The following is a 24,579-nucleotide window of genomic DNA, read 5'->3' as shown; positions in this document are numbered from 1 at the left end:
CCTTTTCTCTTTTTCTCTTTCCAACTTATGGACCCTTGGTGGACAGCACCTAAGCATGAAAGCAACTGTAAGTTTCTGGCCAGGGCCACTCTCTGGTGAAATGGAAAGATTTCTGTGTTGAAGTGCCTGACCGCCACCACCCAGTTCGGGTGAAGGACCTTAGTCCTTTTCCTTTTTCTTTTTCAATCTTTCAGCTGCCTTTTCCTAGTAGTTCCTTGGTAACTGAGGGAGGCTGGCCAGAGTCACCCTCCAGTGTTGCCTGAAGGCCAAGGTGTAAATGGAGATGGCTGCCGTGCCCAGAAGGGGAAAAGACTTTTTTCTATCTTTTCCGGTTATAGTCCCTGATCCCCATCTGTGATGCAAGTGGCAGTGGCAGCTCGTCCAGGGTGAACTCACACATGTTTCAGGTGACTTAAACCCTCTTTTCTTATGAAAATTCTCCTTAGAGTTAGCCTGAAAGGGCAAAAGATAATGTATCTCATGTATTTGACTTACCTTCTCTTACTCGATTTATTTGACTGCCTAAAGACCTTTGGGGTCCACAAGCTTCAGTAGACATTCTACATCTCAGACTTCCACTGAGGGGATCCCACAGCTTGATGGTCATTGCTTCAGCATCAATTTGCTTGCCCTGAACCCCACAGAAATTCTCAACCCTGGCCAGGTGCAGTGGCTCACCCCTGTAATCCCTGCAATTTGGGAGACCAAGGCGGGTGGATCACCTGAGGTCAGGAGTTCGAGACCAGCCTGGCCAACATGGTGAAACCCCGTCTCTACTAAAAATACAAAAAAAATTAGCTGGGCATGGTGGCACACTCCTGTAATCCCAGCTACTCAGGTGGCTGAGGCAGGAGAATTGCTTGAACCCAGGAGGCTGAGGTTGCAGTGACTCAAGATCATGCCACTGCACTCCAGCTAGCCTGGGCAACAAGAGCAAAACTCCATCTCAAAAACACAAAAAAAGAAATTCTCAATCCCAGTCTTTTACATACCCCTGGATCCTTCCTTCATGGAGAATACCCCAGCAACCTTGGTACTATTAACTCTGCAATGTTTGGAAACCTCCTTACTCCTGTGAGGAATGCAGGAAGATACGTCACATTGAAATTGGTGGGATACTAAAAGTCTGGAATTACACCCAGGAACCAAAGGAAAGCTCACATTATACCATCGCCACTGGAGGGAAAACATATAAAGCAGCACCGGTGCCCACCTAAAGACAGAGATGTCTGACACTCTAAGATTGGACCCCAAAGGGAGATCCCCTGGGGGATCCAACTCCAGACCTCAACCTCTCCAAAAGGGACACCCTAGGCTGAGGTTCTGAGGAATAGTACTACATCCTCTTTAGGATTTTCTCTCTTACAGACAATAATAGGAAGCACCCCATCTATTCCATCTGACTCCCTGCTTGGCTGCATCCTTAACAACTGGAATAAATTTGACCTGGATAATCTAAGGAGGAAACACTTGATATTCTTGCAATACTGTTTGGCCCCAACATTGTTTGGAATCTGGTGTTTGCTGTTGAATGGGAAAGTGAGATGGAGTTGCATGTATCCAGGCATTTGTGCGGCTGTGTTTTTTTTTGAGACGGAGTCTTGCTCTGTTGCCTAGGCTGGAGTAGAGTGGCACGATCTTGGCTCACTGCAAGCTCTGCCTCCTGGGTTCATGCCATTCTCCCGCCTCAGCCTCCTGAGTAGCTGGGACTACAGGCACATGCCACCATGCCCAGCTATTTTTTTATTTATTTTTTATTTTTTAGTAGAGATGGGTTTCACCGTGTTAGCCAGGATGGTCTCAATCTCCTGACCTCATGATCCTCCTGCCTCAGCCTCCCAAATAGCTGGGATTACAGCCATAAGCCACCACACCTGGTCTGTGCTGCTGTTCTAAGCAGAGTTGGGCTAGTATGCTGCCTGTGGTGCAGTTTGTCCCCAGTGTTCTTTGGAATTTGAAAATCAAATTGCCACGGAAACTGCTTTACCCAAAATTTTGGTTCACAGCCTTCACTGGATTACCTACTGGGGTAAAGAAAGTGAACCATGTAAAACCAGTGAGCTTGTATTGCTGTCTCATGGCTAGAGTCCCAAGGTAAAAGCTATTGGATCTTTGTTTGGGTGTGCGTATACATGTCTACATGTGTTTATTTGTATGTACACTTATTGTTGTATGTTGTGCCTACCAAACTGTCTTATAAGTGAAAGAGTGCTCATAAATAAGTCCAAGCGATTTCCGAGTTCATGTGACTTAAGCAAATCTTTGTTTTTTTGAGACGGAGTCTTGCTCTGTCACCCAGGCTGGAGTGCAGTGTCATGACCTCAGCTCACTGTAGTCTCCGCCTCCTGGGTTCACGCCATTCTCCTGCCTCAGCCTCTCAAGTAGCTGGGACTACAGATGCCCACCACCACGCCCGGCTAATTTTTTGTATTTGTATTAGAGATGTGGTTTCACCGTGTTAGCCAGGATAGTGTCGATCTCCTGACCTCGTGATCTGGCCCCCTGGGATTACAGGTGTGAGCCACCACACCCAGCCGACTTACGTAAATCTTTACTAAAGAAGCTGTCTTTAAAATTATTGGTAAAATGAAAATAGAAATGTCTTCAGAATTGCCAACATATATGGTTTTATATTTGTCTTTGCAAGATATTTTAAGGTGTCAGTGTTTGGCATACAAGGTTATAAAGGTATTAACCCAGCCAAAACAAAAAATAAAAAATGGTCCTGGTTTGTATGCTTTCTTTGACAAATGAGACTAGTTTGGCTGGGCATGGTGGCTAGCGCCTGCAATCCCAGCACTTTGGGAGGCCAAGGTGGGCAGATAACCTGAGGTCAGGAGTTTGACAGCAGCCTGGTCAACACAGTGAAAACCCATCTCTACTAAAAATAAAAAAATTAGCTGGATATGGTGGCACATGCCTATTGACCCAGCTACTCAGGAGGCTGATGCAGGAGAATCACTTGAACCCAGGAGATGAAGGCTGCAGTGAGCCAAGCTTGTGCCTCTGCACTCCAGCCTGGGCAAAACAGCAAGCCTCTGTCTCAAAAAATAAATAAACAAATAAGACTAATTTAATGTTGTTAGCTGAATCTTCTGAGTTATTGGAAAAATACCTGTGTATTTAACTTTGAGGCTTTTTTTCAGTGAGCAAATGATATTCATTGGTAATTTAAAAAAATGGCTAACAAGGAAATAACTAACTTTAGAGGATGGTGTCTAATATCTTAGTTTTCAGAAGTAATCTAGATAAAATGTTAAAATGAAAGAATTGAGTACATGAAATCGGGATAAATGTTTTAGGTAAACTCTTTGTGTAATTTAAAATCTTAAAATTGTTTTTGATGTTCATTGGATATCTGGGTCATTTACAAATAAGAAAGGATTATGGGTAGGGTGTTGTGGCTCACGCCTGTAATCCCAGCACTTTGGGAGGCCAAGGTGGGTGGATCACAAGGTCAGGAGATCGAAACCATCCTGGCCAACATGGTAAAACCCCGACTCTACTAAAAATACAAACATGAGCTGGGCGTGGTGATGTGTGCCTGTAATCCCAGCTACTCGGGAGGCTGAGGCAGAAGAATTGCTTGAACCAGGGAGTCAGAGGTTGCAATGAGCCGAGATTGCACCACTGCACTAGCCTGGCAACAGAGCAAGACTCCATCTCAAAAAAAAATAACAATACATAAAAAGGAAGGATTAGGATATGGGGAAATATGTTTCTAAAAGTTGTGAAATTCTTTTCATCTATAAAATGCTCATATCTAATAGTTCAGGATTTCTTGCTTTTTAGGGTTTCACTAAAATTTAAGGTTACCAAGGATAAGAATTCTAGTTAACAAATGATTCTGTATACAAAAAGTGCCAAAAAAGATGTGCTATTGGTGAGAAAGAGAATGATTTTGTGTAGTTCAAAGGTTGTCTAAAGGTTGATTCAGGTTGTTGACTTAAAAAAAAGGATTATTTATGAAACAAAGTACTAAGAAACCATTAAGTAGGGGAGAGAGAGGTGAAGAAAGTTATGTATATGAAGGTGTATTCTTGGTAGGGAAGGGTGTAGCAATAATAATCTTGTATGAGAAAGGATCTTGTATGGTAAATTATTGTCCTAAAGTAAAATGAATGGTTGTTTAAAAAGCGGGATGTTTACGACAAGTCCGAAAGACCAGGCATGTCATAGATGGTCTGTGTAAGTCATGAAAACGATTCATGTAAAAAAAGTAGAATGTACTTTTAGTAAAAGGCAAGAGAATGTGGATTTCTTGTGTAAGTTTGGAGGGTTAAAGGACAAGTTGTAGAAGGTTTGTGAAAAATTAATTGTAGAAGGGATTCTGTGTGTGAACATATTGGCTAAAGTTAAACGGGATGAATGACAATTAGACCCCACTGATATGCCAGCCTGCAAAGGATAAAAGTTTCTTTCAGTACTAAGAGACACCTTTACTGACTGGGTTGAAGCGTACCATACCAGAATACAGAAGGCTAATGAAGTTATAAAGGTTCTCTTAAAGGAAATAATCCCCTGGTTTGGGTTACCTCAAAGCCTCCAAAGTGATAATAGCTCAATTTTGTCTCCCAAATCACTCAAGGGGTTGCTAAGGTTCTCAGAATCAAATACTATTTACATTCAGCATGGAGACCTCAATCCTCCAAAAAAGTGGAAAGAGCTAATCAAACTCTAAAATAGGAGTTAGCTAAGCTATGTCAGGAAACATCAGAAACTTGGATATGCTTACTGCCCATAGCCCTTTTAAGAATCTGTAATTCCCCTAGAGAAAAAATTAATATGAACCCACACAAATATTATATAAAAGGCCATTTTTAACTAATGATCTAATCTCCGATCCAGAAATATCCAGTTTAGTAAAATACCTAGTTAACCTGGGATAATTTCAGCAGGCTTTACAAAAGTTTGGAACTCAAAAGCTCCCCACACCAGGAACTAACCACCAACCCCAAATCAGGCCAAGAGATAAAATACTCGTTAAAACATAGAAGGAAGGATCACCTGCTCAACAATTACAATCCAAGTGGAAGGGACCATTTTCAATGGTACTGGCCATGCCTTCTGGGGTCAAAGTACTAGGATTAGATAGTTGGATACATCTTTCTGGTGTCAAGCCTGTGTTATGTGAAGTCCTAGACCTGGAACCTGAAGCTCCCATCAGCCACTACACCTGTGAACTTGTGAAAGACCTGAAGTACCTGTTTAAAAGACATCCAAAAGATAAGTAAAAGCCTACCAACTTTCCTTGGTGTCTCTGTTGCTTAGTTACTTTAAACGGGATAATAGTTGCCATTGTTATATTTTTACAATTTAATTGCTTTCTTCTAAATGAATGGAATCACTTCCTTTGTAATAATTAAGCAAAGTGTTTTAATTCATTCTTGTAACAAGTATTCCGGAGCAACATATTTATCCACCTCCTGAAGTTCCTATTCTGTAGCACAAAATAAGTTTTTTTTTTTTTTTTTTTGGTTCCATAATGGTCACCCACAGCCTGTGTATACAGGGCCATGCATAATGGGAATCCACTTTATTTTACAACAGAGCTTCTCTTTGCCCCTCCAGCAATTAATGGGTTTGGGGTATTTATTAAGAACTTTACATTTAACTCAAAGACAGTTAAATACCACCAGCTCAGCTTTGGCAAAGGACTGTTGGCTTTGTTTATCTCCAGCATCATTCAAATACACTACCAGCCCGATCCCAGCCCAATCTTTGGCCCTGGGGAAAAAAAATGAACTACAATGACAGGACAAGCAGTAAACCTTCTCCAGGACTATCAGAGCACCCCTTCTGGGGTTGCATCCCCACAGAAACCCATTTGGGGCCCAACATCAATGTACACAGAGCTAAAATTCCAGGTGCTACTTTGTATTAAGAGAAGCCAAAATTATGGTCAGGCCCTGGGAACCTTGAAAAGTCATCAATGTAACTACACCCTAGAGATTAACCCCTCACATGATCACATAAGCTATGCAGTTACCCACACTAAGCCTAACTACCTCCAAAGGGAAAATAGAACTGCTGGGGCAACTCAGGATATTTCCCAGGGTCCTTTCCAGTCTTTAACTGGGGCCACCTTCATAGGGACCTTAACCACTTGGGAAAGTGAAAACAACAAGCTAACCCACACGTTCACCATAGAAAATTCTTGTCTTGAAAAACTGGGAGCCTTTTTCTTGTGTGGAACTAGTTCTTACTTATGTTTACCAGTCAATTGGACTGGAACCTTTACACTTGTTTATTTAGCCTCTGAAATTAATATAGCTCCCAATGACCAATCCCTCATTATACCTTTAACTGCAACTGCCAGACACAAATGAACCATCCAACTCACATCCCTTTTGGTAGGACTACAAATAACTGCGGGAGTGGGAATGGAAGTTAGCAGGGTTGCAACATCCCTATCCTATTACCAGTGCTTTTCCAAGGATTTTATGGAAAGCTTGGATGACACTGCCCAAAGTAAAAAAGAAAAAAAAAGAGACAGACATTGCCCAAAGTATAGTCACCAGACAAAATCATATAGATGCCTCAGCAGCAGTTGCTTTGCAAAACAGAAGGGGATGAGATCTAACTGCTGTAAAGGGGGGCTTATGTCTTTTTCTAGAGGAAGAATGCCGTTTCTATGCCAACCAATGAGGAATAGTAAGAAATGCCACCCGAAAACTACCCAACTGGGCCTCTAAGATACACAACAGCTATCTGACTCATGGGGCTCCTGGTCAAAAATGCTAACTTGGGGTTCATGGCTCCTTCCTCTGGCCAGTCCATTAGTAATGACTATACTTGTCTTGGTTTTTGGACTGTGTTTGTTAAATCTCTTAACCAAATTCATTTCCCGTCACCTAGAGACCATCAAGCTTCAGATGATCATGCAACAATGTTTCTAGCCAGTTCCAGGTGGAGACACCACCCTTGGCCATCAGGAAGCTATCCTGTCTCCACTAGACAGGGTGGGGAGAGTTCTGTGATTCCCCAATAGGTAGGGACTGTGCTTAAGGTCAGCATAAAGCAGTTACAGAAGAAAGACTATCAATCCCTTCACCTCCCATAAAGACTTATGAGGATCACGTCTTTCGTAGAGAAATGAGGTAGGAGAACAGGGTCTGAAGGCAGGGAACTTGGGTGATTAATGCTGACTTCCTGGAACTGAATCAAAAGGAAAACCCAAACGTTTCACACCCCAAGTAACAAAAGGATCAGAGGCAACCCCCGCCTTCTGTGTCACAGATCAAAAATGGAAAGTGCCTCTTCTTGCAACCAATAAGATTGGTCACATTGGCCTAGTTTTCATTTGCATAGAGGTGTAACTTTGTATCTTCACTTCAGCCTCTGGTTGGTCACCTTCCTCAACCAATCAGACTAGTCATGGGCTACTACTTCATTTACAGAGGATATAAACCCAACAACCAATGGGAAACCTCTAGACAGGATTTAAACCCCAGAAAATTCTGTAACCTGTGTTCCTGAGCTGCCTGCTCCAGACCACTCCCACTGTGTGGAGTGTGCTTTCATTTTGATAAATCTATGCTTTTGCTGCTTCATTCTTTCGTTGCTTTATGCATTTTGTCCAATTCTTTGTTCAAAATGCCAGGAACCTGGACATCCTCTACCAGTAACACCAGGGGCTGGGGATGAGGGAGGGATGAATGGGTAGAGCACAGAGGATATTTAGGGTAGTGGAACTACTCTGTCTGATATTATAATAGTGGATACGTGACATGGCACATTTGTCCAAATGCACAGAATATACAACATCAGGAGTGAAGCCTGGCCAGGTGCAGTGCTCATACCTGTAATCCCAGCACTTCGGGAGGCAGGGGTGGGAGGATCGCTTGAGCCCACGAGTTCAAGACAAGCCTGGGCAACACAGTGAGACTCCATCTCTACAAAAAATTTTTAAATTAGCCAGGCATGGTGGCGTGTAGCTGTGGCACTAGCTACTGGGGTACGGAGAGGTGGGAGGATCACTTAGGCCCAGAAGGTCAAGGCTACAGGGAGCTATGACTGTACCACTGTCTCAAAAAAAAAAAAAAAAAGCATGAACCCTATCAAAAACTATGGACTTTGGGTGATAATGATGCCTCAAGGGCCAGGCGTGGTGGCTCACGCCTGTAATCGCAGCATTTTGGGAGGCTGAGAGGGGCGGATTATGAGGTCAGGAGATCGAGACCATCCTGGCCAACATGGTGAAACCCTGACTATGCTAAAAATATGAAAATTAGCTGGGTGTGGTGGTACGTGCCTATAGTCCCAGCTACTCGGGAGGCTGAGGCAGGAAAATCGCTTGAACCCAGGGGGCAGAGGTTGCAGTGAGCTGAGATCACACCACTGTACTCTAGCCTGGTGACAGAGTGAGACTGTCTGAAAAAAAAGAAAAAAAAAAAGATGCCTCAAGATAGGTTTGTCGATTGTAACAGATGTACAATACAAATGCAAGTTGTTAACGGCAGGAGAAACTGCATGTGTGTGTGTAGGACAGCAGACATGGGAACTCTGTACTTTCTCCTCAACTTACCTACAAACCTAAAACTGCTCTAAAAAATAAAGTCTATTAGCCTGGGCAACATGATGAAACCCTATTTCCATTAAAAATACAAAAATTAATGGCCGGGCACAGTGGCTCACGCCTGTAATCCCAGCACTTTGGGAGACTGAGGTGGGTAGATCACCTGAGGTCGGGAGTTCAAGACCAGCCTGACCTATATGGAGAAACCCCATCTCTAATAAAAATACAAAATTAGGGCAGGGCACGGTGGCTCACACCTGTAATCCCAGCACTTTGGGAGGTCGAGGCGGGCAGATCACGAGGTCAGGAGATCGAGATCATCCTGGCTGACATGGTGAAACCCTGTCTCTACTAAAAGTACAAAAAATTAGCCGGGCGTGGTGACGGGCGCCTATAGTCCCAGGTACTCGGGAGGTTGAGGCAGGAAAATGCCATGAACCAGGGAGGCGGAGCTTGCAGTGAGCCGAGATTGTGCCACTGCACTCCAGCCTGGGTGACAGAGCGAGACTCCATCTAAAAAAAAAAACAAAAACAAAAACAAAATTAGCCAGGCGTGGTGGCGCATGCCTCTAATCCCAGCTACTTGGGAGGCTGAGGCAGGAGAATCACTTGAACCTGGAAGGTGGAGGTTGTGGTGAGCCAAGATTGTGCCATTGCACTACAGCCTGGGCAACAAAAGTGAAACTCTATCTTAAAAAACAAAAACAAAAAAATTAGCCAGGTGTGGCGGTGTGTACCTGTAGTCCAAGCTACTAGGGAGGCTGATACATGAAAATTGCTTGAGCTAGGGAGGTGGGGGCTACAGTGAGCCAAGATAGCACCACTGGACTTCAGCCTGGGCAACAGAGTGAAACCCTATCTCAAAAAATAATAATAAAATACATTAATTAAAAACAAAACAAATCAAGTAAAGAGGCCTAAATGGTTGGGATGATGAACTGTTCTGGAACTGATTATGGTGAGGGTTCCACACTCAGGGAAGACACTGGAAGCCATGAACTGCACACTTCAAATGGGTGAACTCCTTTGAATGGGGGAACTGCTGCAGAGAGCACCCAAGGAAGCTTCCTCCAAACAAGGCTCCCTCCTTGGCCCCTGGGGCCCTGCGGAGAGCTCTCTGTCCAAGTTTGTTAACTATGAGTTGCTCACCACAAGGTCTGCTCTTACCTCGGGGGGCCACCTGCTCTGCCCTGCACAGGTCCTCTTCTTGCTTCAGCTGAGAGATCACATCAGATTTGGAAAGGAAAAGCCCTGGTCAAAGAGGGAAAAAGGACTTGCTCCTCTGCTTGGAAACCAAGAACCATGTCCTGGGTCCAAACTTTAGCCCCTAGTGCCATCCCGAGGACACTCCCCACTGCTAGGACTACAAGTCCTGTCCCAGAGCTAGAGTGAGGGGCAACCCCTGGGACCTGCACCTGAAAGGGACCTGCTTCCAGTATCTTCCAGCCCATCCCAGAACACCCTTTAGAACTTGGTTCAGCTTTGAGTCCTGGGGGTAGAACCTCCTTCCATGGGCACAGCCCCTTACCCAGGGAGACAATATGCTCCCAGGTCTCCAGCGTCACCTCTTGGTACAGTGTCCTCTGGGCCAGGTCCAGCTGTTCCCACTCCTCCTGTGTGAATGCCATAGCCACATCCTCGAAGCACACAGATGCCTGAAACAGGGCACTTGTTACTGCTCAGAGACCCCAGGTCCTCATGCCCTCATGGAGGTACCTGCTAAGGCCAAAATGTTGGTGTCCCCCACTAAAATTCATACACTGGAACCTAATACCCAGTGAGATAGTGTTAAGAGGTGGGGTCTTTACAAAGCAATTAATGTCCTCATAAAAGAGGCTTGAGGGGCGCCTGTGTTCACCTTCTACCATATGAGGACACATAAAAGGTGCCATCTATGAGACAGCAGGCCCCAACCAGACCAACTCTGTTGATACACTGATCTTGGACCTACCAGCTTCCAGAACTGTGAGCAGTAAATTCTGTTGTTTGTAAATCACTAATTCTAAGTTATCTTGTTATAGCAACCCAAATGGACTGGGACAGCTCCATGTATATGATCTGTACCGTTACTTTTCTGGGCATCTCACCTCTTGCCAGTCACAGCAGTAGTCCTGATTTCTGGACTGGAAATGACAGGAACTCCACTAGGAGATCCTCACCCACTGCCTCTCTACAAAATCACAGATTCGAAACAAAGTAAGAAAGACGCTCTAAATCAGGGGTGGGAAAACTACAGCCTGTAGGACAAATCAGGGCTGTGGTGTGTTTTCAACAGGCTAATGCTATAGAATGAACTGTTCCCCAAATTCACATGTTGAACCCTAACTCCCAAAGTGACTGTTTAAGAAGGTGATTGGCCAGGCATGGTGGCTCACTCCTATAATCCCAGCACTTTGGGAAGCCGAGGCGGGCAGATCACGAGGTCAGGAGTTCGAGACCAGCCTGGCCAACCTGGTGAAACCCAGTCTCTACTAAAAATACAAAAATTAGCCGGGCACGGTGGCACGTGCCTGTGATCCCAGCTACTCAGAAGGCTGTGGCAGAACAATCACTTGAACCTGGGAGGCAGAGGTTGTAGTGAGCTGAGATTGTGCCATTTTACTCCAGCCTGGGTGACAGAGCGAGATTCCATCTCAAAACAAATAAACAAACAAACAAAGAAGGTGATGAAGGTTAAATGTTTAAAAACTGCTTAAGAAGGTGATTGGGGACCGGGCGTGGTGGTTCACACCTGTAATCCCAACACTTTGGGAGGCTGAGGTGGGTGGATCACTTGAGGTCAGGAGTTCGAAACCAGCCTGGCCAACATGGTGAAACCCCATCTCTACAAAAAATTAGCTGGGTGTGGTGGCGGGCACCTGTAATCCCAGCTACTCGGGAGGCTAAGGCAGGAGAATTGCTTGAACCCAGGAGGCGGAGTTGCAGTGAGCCGAGACTGCGCCCCTGCACTGCAGTCTGGGCAACAGAACAAGACTCCGTCTCAACAAACAAACAAACAAACAAAAAAAAACAAAAGAAGGTGATTAAGATTAAGTGAGGTCATAAGGGTGGGACCCTAATCCAATAGGACTGGAGTCCTTATAAGAAGAGGAAGAGGCTGGGCATGGTGGCTCATGCCTGTGATCCCAGCACTTTGGGAGGCTGAGGCTGAAGCATCTCTTGAGTCTAGGAGTTTGAGACCAGCCTGAGCAACATGGCAAAACCCTGTCCTCACTAAATATATAATAAATTCGCTAAGCATGCTAATGCATGCCTGTAGTCCCAGCTATTGGAGAGGCTGAGGTGGGAGGATCGCTTGAGCCCAGGAGTTCAAGGCTGCTGTGAGCCAACATTGCGCTGCTGCCCTCCAGCTTGGGCAATAGGAGATACTACGTCAAAAAATAAAATAAGAAGAGGAAAAGACACCAGAGCGCATGCGTACTCTCTTTCTCTCTCCTCACTACATAAGGACACAGTGGGACAATGGCTGTCTGCAAGCCAGGAAGAGAGGGCCCTCACCATTTACAGGGGACCCGGTAGGTAGGTAACTACAGTGCTTTAAGGGGACACTCCCCCAGCCAGGGGTGTCCGTGAGGGTTGAGGGCCCAGTGTGGCTGTCGGGGTGTAGGGCTCAGCTCCATCCATCCTCAAGGGCCTGAGGAGCAGCCACAAGCAAAATGTCGGAAGCACAGACCTGGCCTGGTGGAACAGGCATGGGAGACTTGTGCTGGGTCTAGTCCAGGGAGCTCTAGGCTCACCCATGCTGGTGACGGGTGCCGCACTTTACCACAGGGAACTGGAGCATTTCACTGGGAAGCACTGGCCAGCACTGGAGCACTCCTGTGTGACAGCCTGCAGGGGCGGGTGCTATTCCTGGACCCATTTTACATCTGTGGAGACCAAGGCACTGAGAGCAGAGACCCCCACTCACCTGGGGTGGAACCAGCTTAGAACATGCTTCCATTTCCTCCCTGCACCTGAAGAGGCTGCTGTGTAGAGGGCAGAGGTCCTCAAGAGACCAGTCTGGATTGGAAAACAAGCAGAGATTCAGCCCCTCGGCTCCCGCACACCTCCAGGGCCCATACCCACCCTAGAGAACGAGGGGCTGGCCAGCGACAAGCAGGGCTTCCCAGGTGCAGGAATGGGCCTCACGCCTGGGTACAGACCTGGGCTACCTCAGGCTCAGGGGACGTGCCCAGTCACATGCTGGGTGTCTCCGCTGTGAGTCCAGACACGCAGCAGCCCCCTCCACAGTCAAGGGCAAGGAGGGGCATTTTCCTATCATGTCATGACTAAGGAAGGGAGATGCAGGCCAGGTGTCTAAGTAATTGTACATTTAGCATATCACAATGTAGCATAAGCTGTTTTCAGAAATGATGACAATGGGGCGTGGGGACAAGGAGGATGTGACACTCCCCAGCAGGGCGGCACAGGGAACTTCCCTCGGCTCTGGGAGGGGGTGTTGTCCAGGGATGCCCTCCCTTGGTCTCAGCTGGAAGTGCCAGGATGCTGCCTACTGCCAGGGCACGCCTGTCACCCTCTCTCCTGAACTCAGTCACCAAACCCTTCATATCTTCTGCTTGTCTAATCCCCTTGCAGCAGTCACATCACTGTCCTACTGAGAGTTTGGCAAAAACCCTCCTGAGTGGCACCAAACCCTTCCACACATCTGACTCCCATCACCACATCGGCACTGAAGCACACCCTCTGCAGGCTCCAACAGGTTACTCGAGACCACTGAACATTCCAGAAACGCATCCGGTATCTCTGCCTTTGTTCATATGACTACGCTCACTCGATCTGATGGTGCCTTTCATTTGTACAATGCTTTCTAGTTCATGAACAGCCTTGAACTCTGACCACAAAGGCCAGCGTGATGGCTCATGCCAGGAATCCCAACACTTTGGAAGGCTGAAGCAGGCAGACTGCTTGAGTCCAAGAGCTCAAGACCAGCCTAGGCAACAAAGTGAGACCTCCTCTCTATAAAAACATTAGTCAGGCCAGGCGCGGTGGCTCACACCTATAATCCCAGCACTTTGGGAGGCCGAGGCGGGCGGATTACAAGGTCAGTAGATCGAGACCATCCTGGTGAACACGATGAAACCCCGTTTCTACTAAAAATACAAAAAATTAGCCGGGCATGGTGGCAGGTGCCTGTAGTCCCAGCTACTCGGGAGGCTAAGGTAGGAGAATGGTATGAACCCAGGAGGCGGAGGTTGCAGTGAGCCAAGATCATGCCACTGCACTCCAGCCTGGGTGAGAGTGAGACACTGTCTCAAAAAAAAAAAAAAACACAAAACGTTAGCCGGGCATGGTCTGCGGTCCCAGCTACTGGTGGGGGTAGGGGCTGAGATGAGAGGATTGCATGAGCCCTAGAGGTCAAGGTTGCAGTGAGCTGAGATCACACCACTGGACTCCAGCTTGAGCAACAGAGCAAGACCCTGTCTCAAAAATAAATAAATAAATAAATAAAAAGCGAAACAACTCCCATTTGGGCTAGAAGAGCAGATAAAGGCAGCCATTGCAGACGCTGAACAGTTATCATTCTTCCGGTTTGAAGGCTGGCATTTTTCTTGCCCCATAGTCTCAGAAAAAAAAAAAAAAATTTCCCTGGAATATCAATCATTAAACCATGCATTGCGGAAATCTCGCTTTCTCTGTGCCATATTTTTTTGGCAGTTTTCACCTTTCCTTTCAAAAGCTTGGGAAACTTCTTCCACCAGCATCATCTCCTGCAGATGCTGGGGTGCTGGTCCCCACTCTGGCCAGGAACACAGAGCCTAAGCATGGGCCACCTCACAGGAGCCTCAACACTCGCAGCTGCTGGTATGTCACCCCAGTGATGCTCTCATTTCCCAGGCAATCTCTTCAGAGAACTCTCCTGCTCTCAAACACTCCTGGTGCCTGAGGCCTCCTTTCCTACGCTGAATTCTGCAGGGATACTCTCCCCTCTAGGCATGACCTTCGTGGCAGGTCCTAATCTCTCTTCCCAACAGACACATAACATTCTTCAGGCAAACCAAGCACTCAAGTCCTCCAAGAACAAGTGGAAAGAGAGAGCTAGAAGTCAACAGCAAATTCAGTGCTGAAACAGAAGACAAAGACAATGCAATGCAAAGAACTGAATGCGACCTCAGTGCCAGGGGAGGACAGACAAGGCACCAACACACACAAAAGAAATGGAATGTAGGCGGGGCACGGTGGCTCACGCCTGTAATCCCAGCACTTTGAGAGGCCAAGGCAGGCGGATCACGAGGTCAGGAGATCAAGACCATCCTGGCTAACATGGCGAAACCCCGTCTCTACTAAAAAATACAAAAAAATTAGCCGGCGTGGTGGCTGTAGTCCCAGGTACTCAGAAGGGTGAGGAAGGAGAAAGGCATGAACTCGGGAGGTGGAGCTTGCAGTGAGCTGAGATTATGCCACAGCACTCCGGCCTGGGTGACAGAGCGAGACTCCGTCTCAGAAAAACAAAAAGAAAAGAAATGGAATGTGAATGATTAGAATTGCTATTAGATGACAAGTTCGGGGAGGAGGCATTCACACCCTACCAAAAAAGGTTTAAAGTGTAACGTAGGCTATGACAAAATGTTCAACTTGCAAGACTTAGAGTTGGTGTGAGTATGTACACATTTATCTGACTCCCAACATTAAACTTACTCAAAAGAACAAAGTGGGCCAGGCACAGTGGCTCACGCCTGTAATCCCAACACTTTAGGAGGCCAAGGCCGGAGCATCGTTTCAGCCCAGTTCGAGAATCGCCTGGGCAACACAGGGAGACCCTATCTCTACAAATATATATACATATCTATTTTTTTTAATTGGACAGGCATGGTGGTGTATGTGTGTGGTCCCAGGTTCTTGTGAGGCTGAGGCAGGATGATTGCTTGAGCCCCGGAGGTTGAGGTTGCAATGAGTAGCGATCGTGCCACCACACTCCAGCCTCAGTGACAGAGTGAGACCCTGTCTCAAACAACAAAAAGAAAGGAAAAGAGAAAGAGGAGAAGGAGAAAGAGAAGGAGAAAAAGAAAAAAACGACCCCTACCCCAAAAAGGTAAATGCTAAACCCATCATTCCATGATGCTGAAATGGTCACACTGCCACATCACACACACATTATAGAGAGTGTGCAGGGCTGGTTTAGCAAGCCTGGGTTGTCCACACCCTGCACTTTTCTTTCTTTCTTTTTTTTTTTGAGATGGAGTTTCACTCTGTCACTCAGGCTGGAATGCAGTGGCGCAATCTCAGCTCACTTCAACCTCCACCTCCCAGGGTCACACGATTCTCCTGCCTCAGCTTCCTGAGTAGCTGGGATTACAGGCGCGCATCATAATGCCCAGCTAATGTTTGTATTTTTTAAGTAGAGGTGGGGTTTCAGGATGTTGACCAGGCTGGTCTCAAACTCCTGACCTCAAGTGATCCACCCAGCTCGGTCTCCCAAAGTGCTGGGATTATAAGCATGAGCTACCATGCCTGGCCGACACCCTGCACATTCTTAAGAAAGGTCTGTGCTGTGCGCGGTGGCTCACGCCTGTAATCCCAGCACTTTGGGAGGCCAAGGTGTGCAGATCACGAGGTCAGGAGATCAAGACCATCCTGGCTAACACGAGGAAACGCCATCTCTCCTAAAAACATAATTAGCCCGGCGTGGTGGCGGGTGCCTGTAGTCTGTGACTCGGGAAGCTGAGGCAGGAGAATGGAGTGAATCCAGGAGGCGGAGCTTGTAGTGAGCAGAGATCCAGTCACTGCACTCCAGCTTGGGTGACAGAGTGAGACTCTGTCTCAAAAAAGAAGAAGAAAGGTCTGATCCTTGACTGGCTGCTGGGGGGTAACCTCTGAGCCCTTGGGCTATCCCGCCTGATAAAATGTCTTTGCCTGCCAGGGGCACTGGGCCATGGTGTATTAGGGGGATCTCTGGAGGGCCTGAGTAGCCAAAGTAATTTATACGGGTTCCATGCCTACATAACAGATCCCTCAATAAAAAAACCTAAGCACCAAGGCTTGGGTGAGCTTCCTGGTCCACATGGTCATTGGAGAATTAAGCACTGTCTACGCAACTTCACTGAGAGCCAAATGAGCTGAACGCTGGTCCTGGTCTCTCCCGGACTCTAGCTTATGTGCCTTTGCCCACTGTAATTTTTTTTTTTTTTTTTTTTTGAGACGGAGTCTTGCTCTGTCACCCAGGCTGGAGTGCAGTGGTGCGATCTTGGGTGCCTGCAACCTCAATCTCCTGGGTTCAAGCGATTCTCCTTTCTCAGCCTCCCAAGTGCGCGCCACCACACCTGGCTAGTTTTTGTATTTTTAGTAAAGACGGGGGTTTCACCATGTTGGCCAGGCTGGTCTCGAACTCCTGACCTTGGGCGATCCGCCCACCCTGGCCTCCCAAAGTGCTGGGATTATAGGCGTGAGCCACCATGCTCGGCCTTGTAATTTTAATCTGTATCCTTTCAATGTACTAAACTGTAACTGTGAATATAAGAGCTTTTCGGAGTTCTGTGAGTCCTTCTGGTCAATCTGTGAATGATCTCAAGGACCCGCACACAGTGAACGCCAGGCTTACTTAATAAGAAACAGGCCTTCAGGAATTTCGAGAAAGGTAGGCCATTTCTTCACAGCAGTGGTCCTCAACTGGGGGCAGTTTTGCCTTCAGGGAATATTTGGCCACGTTTGAAGACAGTTTCAGGAGTTTGGTGGGAGTGGAGCAGGGAGGAGGTGTAGAAGGGGCCACTGGCTGCCATCTGGTGGGCAGAGGGTAGGAAAGTGTAAAACAGTCTACAGCTCACGGGGCAGCCCTAGAGGATGATCTGGCCCCAAATGCTGACTGTGCTGAGCTGAGAAACTGCTTTACAGGGAGGAAGAACCTTGTGGGCAAGGCTGTGTCAGGCACAGGACTCTTCAGCCTGAGGCCAACCTCACACACCAGCAGACGTGAAGAAAACCTACAGCCGCAGAGCGCCCAGCCCTGTTCATTTTCACCACCTTCTCTTCCTGAACACAAAGAAAAACTCAGAGGCCAGTCAGTCAGGACAGAGTAACAGCAAATGCTGAACACTCTGCCTCCCCTGCACAAGGAGAAGAAACTCACCCGGACACCACCAAACCTGCGTCCTGCGTCCCCTCCCTGTTCTGCCTGTCCCTTTGCATGCTGATCAGGGCTTTGCAATTTTTTTTTTTTTTTTAACCGTAACTGTAGTGAGTTGAATGATGGCCACGTCCTAATCCCTACAACCTGTGAATATGTGACCCTACATGGAAAGAAGAGACCCACATTGAAGATCTTTAGATGGGGAGACTGTTGTGGGTAAGCCTGGTGTCACCACAATTATCCCTACAATGAGGGAGGTAGGAGGACCAGAGACAGAGGAGGAGAAGTGACAACAATGGGAGGCTCCTGAGCCAGACACCCACACCCACTCTGTACTGAGCACATCGCAGACCCTCAGAGTTTAATGTTTGAGTATTTACGACTTTTCCAAATTTCACCCTCACCTCAGCCCTCTAATGGCCACTCTTGCTTCCACACATGCCTGCCTTTCTGCATGTGTATGTTTAGTTTAAATATTCAAAAGCAGAATTGCCAGGCAGCTCCCAGAATGCTGCACACAGGTACACATGCAAAGGGAAGAACTGCTCCTTGAGCTATCCTAACGCAATAAGAGAGGAAAAGCAGCAGTGTCACCATCAACAATGATGACCTCTGGGCTCGCTCCAAGTGCCAGGCTCCAGGCCACGGATGTAAGTGGGACCCAGACCCAGCAAGGGCACCACCCCAGCCTGTGGGGCCTTTTCCCAGGTAGCAGGGAGGCCACATGAGCAAACAGGCAAGAATAATGAAGTGCAGTCAGCATTGGATCAAGGAAAGACTCTAGTGCTATGGCCACAGGATGAGGTTAAGGGAGGGGAGGCACTCCAACGCACTGAGAGGCTGAGGCAGACTGGAAACCTCACCCCAGAGATTGGGAAGACTCTGGCACATCCCATGACCTGAGCATAGAGAAACGCTAGGGCCACAGCTAGAGAAAGTCCCATACAAGTTTAGATTCTATCTCAGAGAGAGAGAAGGCATTGCTGGGCTTACAAAGATGTTGGCAGGCTGGAGAATCCACTGGGGAGAGTAAAGGTGCAATAAGGAGAAGTGGCTATCACCAAAGGCCTGGACTCAAGGGACAGCAAAATGGAGAGAAGTGGGCAGATTCATTCTCTACATTGGAAGTATAATCAATTATGCAATAGAATTAGGAGTGAAGGCTCAATAATGACATCTCTTTTTCTAGATTCAAGAACTTGGGAAAGTTTCTATCTTTTCCCAGAGTGAACAAGAAGGAGGAGGGGAATCAAGACATGTTAAGGCTGGACACAATTTCCAAATGGGAATGTTACACAGGCAGTTACGTTTGCCAGCCTGAAGCCCAGGGAAGAAATTGGGGCACCACAATAAAGATGTTTAAGTCCACGAGACTCAGCAGCACTAAACAGGAACAATCGAGTTACAGAGAGGCAACAGGACCCAGGACCAAGGGAACTCAATGATTTACAGATCTAATAAAGGAGGGGCCTTGTGTACACAGAAGGAAATCTGGGCCTTTTAATTTTCCGTGGGCAGAATATATTACAGACAGAAGTGTGTAGATAAATCTATACATTATCTACTTTGACACCATACTTAAAATAATTTATTATACTCTATTTTGTCTTCCTGATAAAATTCTAAGATAAATGTTTTAGTTTCTCATATAGTCCTTCTCATATTTCCTTTAAGTACACAATTTTTGTTTTATATCTGTGCTATGATGTCTGGCCCATAAACATTCAAGATTAATGTATCTTCTTCCTATAGCCTTTTATCACTAAAGAGGTGATAAGGCCAGGCCTTAATCCTGTAATCATGCCTGTAATCCCAGCACTTTTGGAGGCTGACGTAGTTTGGCTGTGTCCCCACCTAAATCTCTTCTTGAACTGTAGCTTCCATAATTCCCACGTGTCATGTTATGGGAGGGACCCAGGTAACTGAGTCATGGGGGCAGGTCTTTTCCTTGCTGTTCTTGTGACAGTCTCACAAGATCTGATGCTTTTATAAAGAAGAGTTCCCCTGCACACACCCTCTTGCCTGCTGCCATGTAAGGCGTGACTCTGCTTCTCCTTTGTCTTCTGCCATGATTGTGAGACCTTCCCAGCTATGTGGAACTGTGAGTCGATTAAACCTCTTTCCTTTATAAATTACCCAGTCTTGGGTATGTCTTTTTTTTTTTTTTTTTTTGAGATGGAGTCTCACTCTGTTGCCCAGGCTGGAGTGCAGTGACACGATCTCGACTCACATCAAGCCTGCAAGCTCCGCCTCCTGGGTTCACGCCATTCTCCTGCCTCAGGCTCCCAAGTAGCTGGGACTACAGGTGCCTGCCACCACCACGCCTGGCTAATTTTTTGTATTTTTTTTTTTTAACAGAGACAGGTTTCACCATGTTAGCCAGGATGGTCTCAATCTCCTGACCTTGTGATCTGCCCACCTCTGCCTCCCAAAGTGCTGGGATTACAGGCATGAGCCACCGCGCCTGGCCTGGGTATGTCTTTATTAGCAGCATGAGAACAGACTATTACAGAGGTCAAAGCAGCAAGACTGCTTGAGCCTAGGAGTTGGAGACTAGCTTGGACAACAAAGTGAGACCGAATCTCTACAAAAAAATCAAAAAGTTAGCTGGGTGTAGTGGCATACACTTGCAGTCCCAGCTACTGAGAAGGTTGAGGTGGGAGGATCACTTGAGCCTGGAGTTCAAGGCTGCAGTGAGCTGTGATGGCATCACTGCACTCCAGCCTGGGTGACAGTGAGACCCTGTTTTGAAAAAAAAAAAAAAAGATAAAAGTGTCCTAATGCTGTTGAACTAAAGGTCTACCTTATCTGATATTATCTTGCCACCCATTTCCTTATTTGTTTTCACTGATGGATCTATTCTCATCCTACCACCTGTTTGTCAAAGCCTGGATCATCTCACTCTTCTAAGTAGCACGTATCTTTAACTTTTTATTTTCAATTCAAAGTGTCTACTAAAACAGAGTTCTACCTATCACATTTACTGTGAGAACTAGTCTTATTTCTGCCATTACGATTATATTTTCTATTACTTTTGAAGTTCAAGACCAGCCTGGACAACATGGTGAAACCCTGTCTATACTAAAACAATAAAAAAATTAGCTGGGTGTGGTGGCGCACATCTGTAGTCCCAGTAACTTGGGAGGCTGAGGCACAAGAATCGCTTGAACCCATGAGGTGGAGGCTGCACTGAGCCGAGGTCATGCCACACGATTCCAGCCTGGGTGACAGAGCGAGATCCTGTCGCCAAAAAAAAAAAAAAAAAAAAAAAAAAACCAGGACTATTTTTTGAACTTGACAAAATATTTAAGCTTCTTTAATAAAAATAAAGATCTATGAGAAAGAGAGGTGACAGTCACAAACAGTTCATAATAAAATAAACTGCATAGCTGAAAAATATAAAAAGCTGCTCTGTATTAAAGACATATAATCCCAGCACTTTGTGAGGCCAAGGCAGGAGGCTCTCTTGAGGTCAGAAGTTCAAGACAAGTCTGGGCAACATGTGAGACTCCGTCTATAAAAAAAATAATAATAATGAAGACATGAATCAAAACACGCTGGGGCCTATGATCTCAGCCTCTTTCCCTAGAAAATGCCCCAGGCCTTCCTACCTTTCAGAATCCACTGACCACTCAGGCTGTACTTCCTACAGGCCAGGCACCGTACCCTGTTCTCTGCCTGAATTCATGCATTTGATTTTCCTTGTAACCCCACAAAGACAATTATCAGCATTTACCCTGTTTTCTGAAAGAGGAAACCAAGGCAGAAAGAACTTGAGTAAAACTTAACTGAGGCCTTGTGGCTGGGGAGTGAGAAGTGGGGTGCTCCATAGCTCATGGCCCTAAGCACACTACCACTCAGGCTCCCAGCCTCCCCATCTGGTACACTCCAGCCTAGCCCAGCCCAGCCCAATGCCTCGGTTCTTTTTCTTAGCATCCTTGGCCTGAGGTCCATCTCTTGGCCTCTCTGACCTGTTTGTTCTATGTAATCTGCCCATGCCCTTGACTGCCCTCTCTGCCCAACCCTGCTAGTTTCTGAGTCCTGGGTGGTATAGGAGTTCAGGAACACCAGTATCCGCTCAGTCACCATCCCCCTACAGCTGCAAGCTCATGCTCTCACTCCCTACTTCAGCCCCCTTCCACCACTGTCCTCTCTTTGCAGACAAATCAGCCTTTTAATTCACTTCAAGGGATGACTCTGGACTCTTTCAACTTCCTGGCACACCGACTCCTGCAAGCCTGCACTCAGTAGCTCCCTTCAAATTCTGAGGTCAGATGTCTTCTCTCTGGTCAAGATGAATCCATAGCCCAGTGCCCCACCCCCATGCCTCTTCTCCTCTCAGCTGAGGCCTGAACAGAGTGACCAACACTCACAGTTTCCCCCTCCTTATCTTGCCCATCCCTGCTCTGCTCTTTCATTCCTGAACACACACACAAACACAAATGTAGACCACACCCAAGAGGTCGGCCCAATATCCTATGTGATACTATCCTGTCCTGATGCTTCTGGCCTTCCCTGGGGAATCTCTCACTGCCTGTGTCCATTTCTGCTCTCTAACCCTGTCCTTCCTTGTCTGGAGGCATCCAAGGGCAAGGGCTAAGAACACTCACTTTGCAACCTGCTTTCAAAGTACTGCCTCCATTACCTGCTGCTGTAGGACTCTGAATGGGCCTCTTTAACCTCTCCAGGCCTCAGTTCCCTCATCTGTAGACATCTGGAAAGACAGCAAGCCCTGCCTTGTGAGGATGCTGAAAGAACTGAGTTGCATTTACAGAGCTTAACATTGTGCTGACCTGCAAAAGGGGCACAACAGATGTATTCATAGTGATTATACTTGGACATAAAATTCTCCCTCTGTTCCTCATACTGGACCTGTGTGGGGGATGAACTGGCAGAAGTCCCTCTGGCTTCAGGGCTGGGAAGGGAGTTGCTTTCTCTTTCCATTTCCAGTTTTCTCCTTCCCTGCTTGCGGGGTGACATTTCCAATCTGCTCCAGGTTACATGTCCAGCCCAAACGTCCTGGACTTCCTGCCACTGCCATTCCCTCCTCCACATTCAGCGATGTCACCCACATGCTCCTCAACTCCCATGCAGAGACTGACCAGGAATTCCAAACTTGCTTGCACTGTGACTTCTATCCTGGCTGCACGCTGGAAACTGAAACACAGTCTTCCTCCACTCCTTCCTGTCTTTTGGCATCCCTCCTTAAACGGAGTCATTTCCACAATCAGATGTTTCCCTTAGACTCTGAAATCCAACCCCACGCCTTCCTCATTAGCACTGCCTTGTACGGTCCCCATCAAATATCACCTAACACAAATGCAACCCCGATCCCTCACTTATAGGCGTTACATACACATCCCATCCTGTTCACCGCTGTAGTCTCTCACTGGGTGCACCAGCAGCGCTTAACCACTGCGGGCCCCCAACACCCCAGTTACCCCTGCCCTGCCAGGACTGGTCTTAATCTTCTTTTCACTTGGAAAATACACACGTTCTCTTCAAGGTTCAAGCTTCACGTACCATTGGAAGAAAATGTGTCCACGGCTGGAGCTGGGATGACCTCTGGGGTCCAATAGGCGCCACCTGGTGCCACTGTATCAGGAGGCTCTTGGCTGCCACCTGTGGATAAGCCGCAGAAGATGAGCTGAGGGAGGAAAAAGGAGCCGGGAGAAGCCCACTGGGTCGGCAGCCCCAGAGCTCCATACTCCGGCCTGAATCTCCAGCCTCTGCAGCCGCCGACCCAGGCCCCCTCTGTCAGGAGGGCCCACCCAGTCCTACCCCCTGCCCGGACCTGCGAGGGGGCCCGGCCCTATCAGCTCCCTCTCAGCTCTGCAGCAAGAGAGCCTCCCGACGAGCTCAGACCCAGCCGGGCGCTGCGGCCGGGGAAATCTGACTGGACTGGCCTTCCCGGTTCCTGAGGCCGGAGAGATCCCGATCCCATCGGGCCCCTGCCCTTGCCCGGCCTCGCCGCATAAGGGACCCCCGCAGGCCCTGCTCGTTTCTCCGGCACGCCCAGGTCACCTGGGGCCGCTCCGGCCTGGTCCTGCGCTCCGACAGCACCCGGCTAACAGTGAAACCTCCGCGCCAACCTTGAGGGGGCCAGACTCACCTGCACGCACCGGGCAATGGCGCTGCTTCCGGTGGCCGGCGGACGTGCCCGCGCGCCGCGCAACGAGCAACTCCCAGAATTCCGCGCCGCGGCCGTTGCTCCCACAGGCATATTCTGCCGGCGGGAGCTTGGGGTCCCGCGGCGGCGAGACGAGCTTTTTCCTGTGTTCGCGACTAGCATTGTGGCTTAGGGAGCTGCTTCCCGCGGCTCTGCTCCTTGGCGCGCCTGTGCCCTTCGCCTTGAACGGGCCACGCTGGTTCCCATCCAGCAACGGAAGCCGAGACTGTGGAGGCGGCGCCCGGCGTCCAGGGCGGGACTAGCGCCTGATGGGGCTCGGCGCTGTCATCTCCTCAGGGGCCTTCCCGGTGCCTTGGCCTGCTGGGGAGAGAGACGAAGACTGCACCATGAGAACGGTCCGAGGCCGTTAACCGGGAGCCCAGGGGCAAGGGCGCCCGCCACCATCTGCGCCTGTGGCAGGGACTCGGGGACAGCCTGGGCTTGGGGACGCGTCCTAGTGACAGAAACAAAGCCCCGGGTGTGCCCACTTGGAGCATTCCGAGTGGAAGCTGGAAGCACGCTCACTGGAGGCGGCGATTCGTCCTAGGTGGTTGCTCAGTCGAGCCTATTTGGCTTTCTGTGGTAGCTCCTAAGTGGGACAAGGAAAAAAATAGGGAGGCTGGCAGTTAGTGACCAAGTTCTGTTTCGTACCTATTGCTGTAGAAGTTGTGGGTCAGAGTTCTGTTATTATAAATGGTCTCATGTTCAGTCTCAGTGCGTTGTGGGCCTCAGTGTCTTTGCACTCCAGCCTGGGCGATGGAGTGGGACTCTGTGTCAAAATAAATAAATAAATAAATAAATAAATAAATAAATAAATAAATAAATAAA

General features: G+C 47.8%; 1 protein-coding gene across 1 annotated transcript in view; it reads right to left on the bottom strand.

Annotated features, from left to right (window-relative positions):
* ZNF8 (zinc finger protein 8) overlaps positions 1–24,043 on the bottom strand; it is a 62,352-nt gene extending 38,309 nt beyond the window's left edge. Inside the window, 6 exon segments of the mRNA XM_023197535.3 lie at positions 9,686–9,769; positions 10,047–10,173; positions 12,429–12,520; positions 22,228–22,296; positions 23,106–23,204; positions 23,695–24,043. Coding sequence (XP_023053303.2) covers positions 9,686–9,769; positions 10,047–10,173; positions 12,429–12,461 — 244 coding nt within the window. The 5' untranslated portion in view covers positions 12,462–12,520; positions 22,228–22,296; positions 23,106–23,204; positions 23,695–24,043.
* Positions 24,044–24,579: the final 536 nt, after the last annotated feature.

This window comes from Piliocolobus tephrosceles, chromosome 21 (genome assembly GCF_002776525.5).
Source record: "Piliocolobus tephrosceles isolate RC106 chromosome 21, ASM277652v3, whole genome shotgun sequence".
Lineage (NCBI taxonomy): Eukaryota > Metazoa > Chordata > Mammalia > Primates > Cercopithecidae > Piliocolobus > Piliocolobus tephrosceles.
The sequence above is the reverse complement of the archived record's forward strand: the minus strand, read 5'-3'. Positions and strand labels throughout refer to the sequence as shown.